Source organism: Silurus meridionalis, chromosome 24 (assembly GCF_014805685.1).
Source record: "Silurus meridionalis isolate SWU-2019-XX chromosome 24, ASM1480568v1, whole genome shotgun sequence".
In the NCBI taxonomy this organism is placed as follows: Eukaryota; Metazoa; Chordata; class Actinopteri; order Siluriformes; family Siluridae; genus Silurus; species Silurus meridionalis.
In genome coordinates, this window is record NC_060907.1 from 19349387 (window position 1) to 19361840 (window position 12454).

General features: G+C 39.9%; 1 protein-coding gene across 4 annotated transcripts in view; it reads left to right on the top strand.

Moving 5' to 3' along the window:
* LOC124377892 (receptor tyrosine-protein kinase erbB-4-like) overlaps positions 1 to 12454 on the top strand; it is an 83568-nt gene that overhangs the window by 50439 nt on the left and 20675 nt on the right. For all 4 annotated transcript variants that reach the window (XM_046837252.1, XM_046837253.1, XM_046837254.1 and 1 more), the window contains 3 exons: positions 3839 to 4025; positions 9674 to 9808; positions 10719 to 10784. In XM_046837252.1, coding sequence (XP_046693208.1) covers positions 3839 to 4025; positions 9674 to 9808; positions 10719 to 10784 — 388 coding nt within the window. The remainder of the gene's footprint in view (positions 1 to 3838; positions 4026 to 9673; positions 9809 to 10718; positions 10785 to 12454) is intronic.

The window sequence follows — 12454 nt, forward strand, 5'->3', positions numbered from 1 at the left end:
TGTAATGATTTGAATGGTTATAATGGGAAATGCATTGGTTTTAATGGAAAGTCGCTTTAACCCAAATATATTCTCAAAACAAGCCTGTACACCAATGGTTAGATTCACAAATCTTTTTAGTATGTAAAAATGGCCTCTCTGATATCAATAGATGGTTGCTAAATGCTTAATGTAATTAGATGCTATGTTATTAGCATCTAATATCACAAAATATCATGTCCTATATTAATAAAGACATTGACACAAAGCACATGAAAAGCTTTCTGATTAAAAAAAACATGGCCGACTGTTCTTGCCCCCTCGTGTTGGCTTGCAGTGGGACTGTTGTTGATCAGGTGCCAGGTTTTAATCACTACACAGCCCTTAGCTGAGCTGCTTAACTGACCGTGCAGAGAATCTTCTTTTGCAACAACAGAATTCTCAAGGGCCTTTCCAAGCTTCTCCAAAAATACCATTTTGAAGTTCCCCTTGCTTGGCCTAAAGCAAGTTTCAGCTCGCTTTAGTTCGTTTTTGATAAAAAATGATGCATGCATGGGAAGTAGTCAGTTTTGTAGATCCTGGAGTCATTTGAATGACATTTTCTGCTACTCTCCAGCCTGTAATCTGATAAAGAAGCGAGGAATAGCCTAAGTAAAAGTGGATATCAATGTCATCCTCCCCCACAGAGTCATCATCTTCTGAGAGGCTGTCGTAAGAGCTTTCCTCAATGTTGTCCTCCTGCTCTGACAGATCCTCTTACTGGCTTATCTTGGTAGCCCAGATGAATGAACTCTTGGGCAATAAGTCTTGCTGCCATAAAGTCAGTCATTAAAATAGCAGCTGAGGTCAAACTTTTATGACCCCTGAAACCCTCTTTGGTTGCTTCTCTATTGGTTAACTGGGAACTGATGTTTTTTTCTTTTATTATTAGATTCTTACACAACTTTGCAGATGCTTGTGCTTGCAAGTGTAGAGGCACCTTTTGAAATCAGTTGCTTACACAACTATAACTATACAGGATCGCACCTTTTGATGTTTCCTCTTTCTAACAAGGGTCTGTCTTGGTGGTAACCCGAGCAAATGTGGTGGGAATGCAGGCAGTTCTTATGGTGGTTCCAAGGACCCATTTGAGCTCTTTCGCTATTAGCCTATTTAGAAAAAGCAACAAACCCATCGGGTTTCACTTCTGTCAGCAAAGAACATAAATCTTTGGCTATCATTTGGACTTATCCAGAGAATCTGAAAGATTGGACTCCAATTTGGGTAAATCTCAATCTTCTGCCATAGTAGCTCATGAACCTGCATTCCCAGCTTCTCACATTCTCACCACAGTGGTGGTTTTGAGTTGCTATAGACTTTTCGGATGCTCAGACCGGTCTATACATTCTCGGAACGCCTTTCTCAATAAAGTCAGTGCACATGTATACTTAATGCAATCCTTTTTAGGTGCAGAACAGAGATAAAATCGGAGTTCCCTCACAAAAGTATTAAGTGGCGGACTGCAAGTTTTTTTATTTTATACTTCAAAACCCCAATTTTCCTTAAATTTACACTTACATCATTTGGCAGATGGCCTTATCCAGGGTGACTTACAATTATCTTAGTTATTCAGCTGAGTAACTGAGGGGTAACGGCTTTACTCAAGGGCAGGGAAGTGGTACAGTAGCTTGGTGGTGGTGGTGCGATTTTTTTATCAGAAGAATCTTAACCACTAAGCTACAACTTTCTTACATTTGTCTAATTTAAACAGATACTACAAGTCAAATGTTATTGGTGTTTAGGGTGAATTTACTGCTGTCAAAATGTGTCAAATGTCATTTTTGATCCAAACGATATTTAATGTTGAATGGTCAATTGTCTTGCAGCTGTTGGAATTCCTGTACAAGACATGCACTATTAAATCTTATTAAAATATTAAAATTATATAAATATAATATATATAACGCTGGCTGTTTTTAAAATCAAAGTGCTTTTTTTTCCCTTTTTTCTTTTTTCCCTCTTGCAGCCAAAAGATTCTCTCATCTTGCTTTTCCTTAAACAGTCTTTCGAGATTTGTTTCGAATCCAACCGCAACATGATGAATTTTATAAGAGGCCGGCTTCTCAGAGCGGCCGTAATTAGCACATCTTTATACCGGCTCACGATCAGATATGAACCATGAATGCTAAGCCGTGTATACGTAGCAAATGACATGTTGATTAGCTTAGAAGCATCCAGAAACTGAGGCTGGCCTCAGAATCCTGGCTGGAATTAAAAACGTGGAAAAATCTTTTGAAAACTTTTTTTTTTAAGAAATAAACAAACAAACAAAAAACCCTCTACAGGTGTAAATATCAGCTGTTTATAGATGTGGAACGCATTTCAGCATGTACAAGACATTAATGACTTTGTTGGGCAAAATACCAGACGAGCACATTGAGTTCCACTTCTGTCAGCCAAGAACATAAATCTCTGACTATCATGAAGTCCAGTTTGGGTGAGTCTAAATCTTCTGCTGTAGTAGCTTAAGACTAAGAGCTGTCAGCTAAAAGATCTTCAGTCTTTCACTTACTTTAAACTTAACTAAAAACATAAACAACAATACAAGGGATATAAAAATGAAACAAGAGTTAGAGCAGTGTCACTGTTGTTACTCACTCGATACTGGAAATACTATTTGTAGTGTGTTGTAAAACTCTGATACGCAAAATTGCTGCCACTTCCTGTCATCGCCGTGCAGGTCTACAATCTCATCCCTGACGTCCTTTGACAGCTCTTTGGTCTCGCCCATGGTAGTGGAGAGGTTTGAATGGAAGAGGTTTCTGTGATGGGTGTCTTTTATACACATAATGAGTTGATATTAGGGAGTTCTTTGTTAAAGGGACAGGAATTTGTGGTGTTGGTCAGAATTTTTGCTGGTTGGTAGGGAAACAAGTATTTATTTCACTCGAACAAATACAAATTAATTTATATATAATATAAAAAAAGATTTCAGGGTTTTTGATATTTTTTCTCTCTCTGTTAAATTAAACCTACCATAAAAATGTTATACAATATTCCTTTCAAGGGGTAAATTTACTAAATCAGGGGATCAATATATATATATATATATATATATATATATATAAAGAATCGATGTACATAATTTTGATACCAGCACTATAGCTCCTACTACTACGACTACTAAAAAATAATAATAACAAATAATAATTTATAAAGAAAATAATAAAACCAATGAAACAACTGGATTCTATGTTTATTATAAAAAACTTTTTGTAATCCCACATTTCAGAACTCCTGAATTTTATGCAGCTCATTTATTCAGGATTGTTATAAACATGAACAATGTAACCCGCTTCTTTCTTTCTTGTTTTTTTATTTATTTTTTATTGTTATGCAGAAGAGCTCCATCCAACAAGGTTATTTTCATGCAGATCCCGCTCCATTTTGACACGACCCAACCTCTTACTTGATAATTACAGGAGCTGTAAGGTATAATCTAACTAATTACAGCCTGCGGTGTGCGAATTTCCTTGCGCATTGTGCGGCGTGTCAGGGGATTGTAGTCCTCGCCTGTTCTCATTGACAAAAGTTTTTACATTGGTAGTTATGGCACAGCGGAACTTTTTGAGTGTGTTCAACTATTCTTTGCGATAAAAATGCATAAATTTTGTTATATAATGAAGATTTTTTTTTCTTCCGAGTTCCATGACCATCAATTTGATCAAATGGGGTGTACATGTACACACATGTAGAAAATGTTATATAATTACTACATGCTGCATAAAAATGATTGAAATGACAAGTGCTGACACTGGAGGCTTCTTCCATTAGATCTCCTGTATTTGCTGTAATCATTGTTCCTGTTGTGTTTATGCAGTCGATCCGTGAGGTGACCGGTTACGTCCTGGTGGCGCTGAACCAGTTTGACTATCTGCCTCTGGAGAATCTACGCATCATCCGCGGTGCCAAACTGTATGAAGGCCGTTACGCCCTCGCCATCTTTCTCAACTACAGGAAAGATGAATTATTTGGGCTACGGCAGCTCGGACTCAACAACCTCACCGGTATTTTTTCCTTTACTTCTTTATCTTACTTGTTTATCTTAATCGCTTTCAATATTTTTAATGATGATCTAACTCATCACGTGAAGGATCTTATATGCTTCACTACTGTTTAATTAATCCCAAATTGCCCAGTCCAACAAGACCCATATTGCCTAGCCCAATGAGTCCCCTATTGCTCAGCCCACCGAGTCCTACAGGGAGTGCAGAATTATTAGGCAAATGAGTATTTTGACCACATCATCCTCGTTATGCATGTTGTCTTACTCCAAGCTGTATAGGCTGGAAAGCCTACTACCAATTAAGCATATTAGGTGATGTGCATCTCTGTAATGAGAAGGGGTGTGGTCTAATGACATCAACACCCTATATCAGGTGTGCATAATTATTAGGCAACTTCCTTTCCTTTGGCAAAATGGGTCAAAAGAAGGACTTGACAGGCTCAGAAAAGTCAAAAATAGTGAGATATATTGCAGAGGATGCAGCAGTCTTAAAATAGCCAAGCTTCTGAGCGTGATCATCGAACAATCAAGCGTTTCATTCAAAATAGTCAACAGGGTCGCAAGAAGCGTGTGGAAAAACCAAGGCGCAAAATAACTGCCCGTGAACTGAGAAAAGTCAAGCGTGCAGCTGCCAAGATGCCACTTGCCACCAGTTTGGCCATATTTCAGAGCTGCAACATCACTGGGTGCCCAAAAGCACAAGGTGTGCAATACTCAGAGACATGGCCAAGGTAAGAAAGGCAGAAAGTCGACCACCACTGAACAAGACACACAAGCTGAAACGTCAAGACTGGGCCAAGAAATATCTCAAGACTGATTTTCTAAGGTTTTATGGACTGATGAAATGAGAGTGAGTCTTGATGGGCCAGATGGATGGGCCCGTGGCTGGATTGGTAAAGGGCAGAGAGCTCCAGTCCGACTCAGACGCCAGCAAGGTGGAGGTGGAGTACTGGTTTGGGCTGGTATCATCAAAGATGAGCTTGTGGGGCCTTTTCGGGTTGAGGATGGAGTCAAGCTGAACTCCCAGTCCTACTGCCAGTTTCTGGAAGACACCTTCTTCAAGCAGTGGTACAGGAAGAAGTCTGCATCCTTCAAGAAAAACATGATTTTCATGCAGGACAATGCTCCATCACACACGTCCAAGTACTCCACAGCGTGGCTGGCAAGAAAGGGTATAAAGAAGAAAATCTAATGATATGGCCTCCTTGTTCACCTGATCTGAACCCCATTGAGAACCTGTGGTCCATCATCAAATGTGCGATTTACAAGGAGGAAAACAGTACACCTCTCTGAACAGTGTCTGGGAGGCTGTGGTTGCTGCTGCACGCAATGTTGATGGTGAACAGATCAAAACACTGACAGAATCCATGGATGGCAGGCTTTTGAGTGTCCTTGCAAAGAAAGGTGGCTATATTGGTCACTGATTTGTTTTGTTTGGTTTTGAATGTCAGAAATGTATATTTGTGAATGTTGAGATGTTATATTGGTTTCACTGGTAAAAATAAATAATTGAAATGGGTATGAATTTGTTTTTTGTTAAGTTGCCTAATAATTATGCACAGTAATAGTCACCTGCACACACAGATATCCCCCTAAAATAGCTAAAACTAAAAACTACTTCCAAAAATATTCAGCTTTGATATTAATGAGTTTTTTGTGTTCATTGAGAACATGGTTGTTGTTCAAATTAAATCCTCAAATAAAATTAATCCTCAAAAATACAACTTGCCTAATAATTCTGCACTCCCTGTATATTTGCCCAGTCCAATGAGTCCCATATTTGCCCAGTCTAGTGAGCCCCATATTGCCTGTCTAATAAGCCCCAAAATGCCCAGTCCAAAAAGACCCATATTGTCCCATATTGCATAGCCCAACGAATCTTATATTTTGCAAGTCCAACGAGTCCCATATTTGCCCAGCCCAAGGAGTCCTATATTGCCTAGTCCAATGAGTATTATATTGCCCAGCCGGACAAATCCTATATTGCCCAGTCCAACGAGTCCCATATTTGCTCAGCCGTGCAAATCCTATATTGCCCAGTCCAACGAGTCCTATATTTGCCCAGCTGGACAAATCCTATATTGCCCAGTCCAACAAGTCCCATAGTTGCCCAGTCAAATGCGTCCTATATTTGCCCAGCCCAACGAGTCCTATATTTGCCCAGCCCAACGAGCCCCATATTTGCCCAGTCCAATGAGCCCTATATTGACCAGTCCAACAAGTCCCATATTGCTCATTCACACAAACACTCATGAACTTCTGAGAAACCCAATAGTTTTAAATCTAGCTAACATCACTGCTGGAGAAATATTACCATGTAAATTGCAAGTTTTAATAGAATGTCTACGAGATTCTATATTGAGGATTTATATATAAACCTGAAAGAACTTTGGATCAAATATCTCTCACTCATTGGGGAAAATATAGATAACATTTATGGATTTAAGATTTAATATGGTGTAAAACTATCCAATAGGGCCCAAGTTAGGAACCATTAACTATCTGAGAAACCCTCGGAGTCCACCCATGTTGTCAAACCATGCAGGTATTTCCAAAGGATTAATTCCAAACCCATTTCTAGGGGTCAAAAGCCAGTTTCAACATTCGGAATAACAAGCTGAAGATAAAACCTCTAGAAATACTGGAAGCAGTAGAAGTAGAAAACTATAACTAGGGGGTCAGACAAAGGAAATGCAAAACCGGAAACCTGTGTATTCCTGGTGTCCATGTTGTGTGTTTCTTTAACAACAACAACAACAAAAAAGCCAGAAGAGCAGCTTTTGCTGTCATCTTGATCGACGAGCTCAAGCTAAATTCCATAAAGTGCACAATATCCCCGTAAACGAGCTGTCGTCGAATGAATGACTGAAAGACGCCATTTATTTCCTCAAAGCACGCCAGCGCATGGGACATTAGGCCCAAAAAGCATATGGGGGCTAAACGCATGCCGGTTCTTTTCTGTTGCTTTCCTGAAGGTAAGCCAGGGGGAAATAAATTGCTACATTACCCCCATGCCACCTACAATACGCACTTTAATTCATACTGAAAACAAATCACCTTCTAGTAAATAACATGGAGCGTGAGGCAAGAAGCTGCTTTTTAATACAGCGTTTTAGAATGACTTGAATAAAACTTTAGAACTATCATCTGAAACTATTTGGTTTGAGGGAATCTGGAAGAGTATTTTCAGTATAAGTTTGCTTCTTTTCTATATCCAGTGACATTAACTATTAAAATAAACTATCCATCCATCCATCCAGCCATCCATCCATCCAGCCATCCACTCAGTCATCCATCCATCCATCTATTCATGTATTTACCCTCCCACATATATTTACATATACAGTATAATCCATTCATTTACTCACTCATATAAACCTACATATGCAATCCTTCCATCCATCCACTCATCCATCCGAACATCCAACTATAACTACACATAATCTATCCATCCATTTATTTAGCCATTTATCTAAATCTACATTGTCATCCATTCAACCCTCCATTCATAAATTGCTCTATTCATCTACTTATCCATGCAATTATCCAACCGTCCATATATATATATATACCTACATATCTATTTCATTTATCCATTCATTCAACCTTCATATAAACCTATGTCAATCATCTATCCATCCATCTATCCATACATACGTACACAAATAATATATAACTTTCCACTTATATATAGTTTTTTCACTTTAGCTTTTTTTATCCATCCATCCATCCATCCATCCATCCATCCATCCATCCATCCATACCATTGATCTAAGTGTCCATCCTCCCATTGAGCTACAATAATCCGATCCATCTGTCCAAACATTGTTTGTGATTTCATTGGTTACTTGACTCATCCATCCATCCATCCATCCATCCATCCATCCATCCATCCATCCATCCATCCATCCATCCATCCATCCATCCATCCATCCATCCATCCATCTATCCATACATACGTACACAAATAATATATAACTTTCCACTTATATATAGTTTTTCACTTTAGCTTTTTATCCATCCATCCATACCATTGATCTAAGTGTCCATCCTCCCATTGAGCTACAATAATCCGATCCATCTGTCCAAACATTGTTTGTGATTTCATTGGTTACTTGACTCATCCATCCATCCATCCATCCATCCATCCATCCATCCATCCATCCATCCATCCATCCATCCCTGCCTATTCCTAAATTTATAAACAAAAACCAACAGTAGTTTGCATTTATTCATGAATTCACATACACCATCTCTCCATTCACCCATTTATCCATCCATCATCGTATCAACATGTCCAATCATCTGATTAATGTTCCATCTTCTCATTGATCCTTCACTCTTTCTATCCATCATTTCTATCCCTATCCTCCAATCATATAGTATCTGAAATCATCCTGCCTTTAAGTAACATCCCTTTTTTTTCCATGTCCTCTTTCTCTCAGTTCTGACTCTGTGATTTAGTGTGAACACATTCGCATTCATGACGTTCAGATCATTAATTCACGTTTTAAATAATTCAGCCTCAACTTGTACTTAAATCTTAATGAGTCTTCGGCAGTCAAGCCAATGCGCCATTCCTGATTTCCCTAATAAGTTGTTGATATGATACAACTGATCTTTTTGTGAATAAATATTAGTCTAACTCGCTGGCATTACACGGGGTATGTGGATTCATCGTGTCCTAATGTCTATACTCCTTATTAGAGAGAGCTGCAGGAATTATGATGGATTCTGTTACTGTGTATTATTTGAGATATTAAAAAACTACATTCCATGCTAGTAGCAGTAGTTCCTGCAGTGGAGAGCTGTCAGGGCCAGCAAGACTTTCTCTTCTGACCTAAACCCTAGCCAAATCACTGCCTTACATTTAAACATATTTTTGTCTATAAATATGCATTAAATTATTACCAATAGTATCTTCAATTAACAGCATTACTCTAGGGTGCGCTGTTACAAGGAGACTCTGTTTATGTATCCAATCAGGTTTCAGCGGTCACATTATGTGTCTCCAGGGTGCTTGAAGCTGCTTGAAGGCTGTTGCTTTAACCAATCAAATTTCAAGTTGGCATTGAGCAGGCGGCACTGAGGCCATCTACCGGGCATCCAATAATGTCGGCATTTCCACATCCTTTGAATGGATGGTCAGAGAGGGAGCTAGTCGGAGCTCACAAACTGCATCTGTAGCAAACTGCACAATCTCAAATATATTCGTGTGGATTTAATAGCTGTTGGTTTTTTCGTTCCACAATGGCTGAGACAGAAGAAAAGAAGAAATTGATATTGGAATATACTTACAAGGACATTTACAAGACAGACTTCCTGAAGAAAGCTGGACATCATGAGGAAAGATCTGGACTCATAGAAATGTATGCAGTGTCTTGCTGTGGTTGCAGTGAAAGGGAAATTGTTGGGTTGTGTTCATCGGGATTTGTGCGTCTTGATGGTTTGAATATCCGTTGCGTAATAATGATGTAATTAAGAGGTCTGGTGATTAAGGTAGGACATTATTGAAGGCCAAGGTGTGAAAGTCACGGCCTGCCAGTGGTCATACAACTAAGTCATACATTTCAAGAAACGTCTTATGAAGTTCTAAAGATGACAAATTCTCAAGTATCGCTGTTTTTTTTTTTTGTCCTGCCCTGTCAGAGATCCTGAATGGTGGCGTGTATGTGGATCAGAACAAGTTTCTGTGCCACACGGACACCATCCACTGGCAGGACATCATGAGGAACCCTCGGGCTGAGCTGTTGGTGGTGCCGTCTAACAACAGCGGCTATTCATGTGAGTCAATGTGTGTGTGAAGATACAACTAGTAAATTTGAAATGACTCATAGGGGTTAAGGTTCTTTTTGAGAATTGAGGAACCTAAAATCTTTTTTTTACTTCATCGGTTCCTTCGTGCAACAGGAGCTACAGTTCATGACTAAAAGAGCCATCATGCTAATCAGATTTAACATTCCTTGAAGTGGGGCTGAGCTTCTGATAAGCGACATGTGAAAAGCCGATCTGGAACATTTGGAATTGAGACAGATGTAATGGACTTGGGATGATCTCTAATCGTTTAATATGGCTGCTGGGTTCTTTGTTAGCATGAATCTCTTAGTTGCTAGAGAAAGGAATAAACTTTTGAATGAAAAAGGTAACAGAAACGTCTCAATATATATCCGTAGATACATTATAAAGAAGAATTTACTTCAGAAATGACGTTACAGCGATGGATGCTTCCTTTGCTAATAGCGTATGTTGCTGGCATGACTAGATATCTCAGTATGGAAGCTATTTAAGGCTCATCTGACTAGCATTGGGATACAGTTATAAAACAATATTCAGCACTTCCTGTGTAATACTTAGGATATTTAATCAGCCTGTGTATAGGTGTTAAACGGTACTTGACACCATTTTCACGGTAAATTAATTTATCCCCTAATTACGCTGCCATTTGTAGGGAATCAGCTGCCTGCTAATTACCAAGCGCATTTAAAGTGAAGTGTAATTATTTTAAACAGACTCTGTTTTGCCTGACACACACACATGGAGCACAAACCAAGAGCTCGGAAAGTCTATTAGTAACGATTAGTCTGCTTACTTCAACATCAAACATCACATGTTGAATGAGTTGCACTTTGTCAGTCATGTAGCCGTAGCATTAACAATGTTAATGTCATGATGTTGTACCTACCGCCCCCTACAGGCAGACGTTGTCATCGCTACTGTAATGGACGATGTTGGGGACCGCAAGAGGATCAGTGCCAGATCCGTGAGTTCTCAAAACTAACAATAACTCGTATTTAGTTAGTTAGCTCAAATAGATAAGGTATCAAATCGTTTCAATACTAGTTTATTTAACACAAGCAACAGATGGAAGCACAAGGCTGCACGCACAGTCACAGGTAACACTGACCTTCATAAGTCATACATGCAACTGGTGCTATTCTGACCGCATATGCTATTGGGTCTATTGCGTACGCTGTTACGGCGGTTTTATCATAGACAGCAAGTCAGAACAACGTGCAAACGTGAAATTCCGCGAGTTTGTCACGAACTTTACGATGATGCTGCAACGCGTGTTTCAAGAGCGCAAGAACGTCACCGGAAGACGACGAGAGTTCAGGAGGACCTTCTATGAGCTTAACCCCTGAAAATGCCGAAACCATTCGGCAAATTGTGCATGACGATCGTCGGAGAACGATCAACAACGTTGTTGCCATTCTCAAGGGGTCATACGGAACAGTCCAGGCGATCTTCACTCATTGTCAAGAATTTGTCCCCAGACCATGAGACAGACCATTAATAGAGTTCTACTGCCAGGTTTTAAGACATCTGAGGGAGGACATAAGGGTAATGCAAGAGCGCTAATGGGTGGAGTCAACAGACGCCTGCCACAATTTGGAATGATTTCCTTGCGAAATATTGACGAAGTCTGTGTTTCTCCAGTAAGTGGACCTGAAAATTATGCAAAGCCATTGGGGCCAAATGATGTCCAGGAATATACGTGGTATGGCCAAAAGTGTCAGGGCAGCGTTTTAATTTTTACAGTTGTATGCGTTAACTGTTACACAAAGTTTTGTATATGGTCTATGGATGCGCATGCACGACGTTTTTGCCTTGCAGTAATTTGTTTTAGATGAAGGCATTGTAGATGTCAATGTAATAAAAAAACAGACATGGGTTCAGTCAGGTGTGTAACTCGTAAGAAGAACCCGTGTGCTGCAGTACCAGACGTTGAGAACGTAGAACGCACGGTCGCTTGGCAGCAGCCCTTTTGAAAAGACGACAGGCGACAAGTCTTCCTCACATCTCTTCGCTTGCGTTCTCCTCCTACACACTTGCCTCCTCTCGACTCCTGCCGCTTTTCTAATCAGAGTCTCGGGTTCCAGCGATGGCTCTATTGGAGGTGCGGATCGCAGCGTGGGCGATAATTACACAGGGACTTGCCAAGTTCAGGTCGAGAGAAGGTTCACGATTCCACAAACATCTTGACGTGCCTGACACGCCATATTTAAACACTTACAGTAATTACAGGGAGTTTTCAGAGAACGCAGCAACTGACAGATACTCTTTATTTTCCGCTTCTTCTTCTTCTTCCTCTTCCTCTCCTTCACGCTTTTACACAGTGCACCCTGAGCCAAGCCAAAGACTCCATATGGCAGTACAGGTGCGTCGTGAGATTAGTTTGAGAATTTTTCCCCCTCTGGAAGATTAGGTGTGTGGAAGATGTGTGTTAGACATTTCTATTCAAAAACGATTCCCGCTCATGTTCAGGAAGCTCCGCCCCCCCGAAGACTTAGAGTCTCTACAGTGACTGACAGGATCCAAATATAAACACATACAAGAATTGGTTACCAGGACAGGTCTTTCTTTCTGTGTGTGTTGTAGTTTTGGTTAACAAATACAGTGTAAGTGCTGAAATGTAAATGTTCTTTGTGT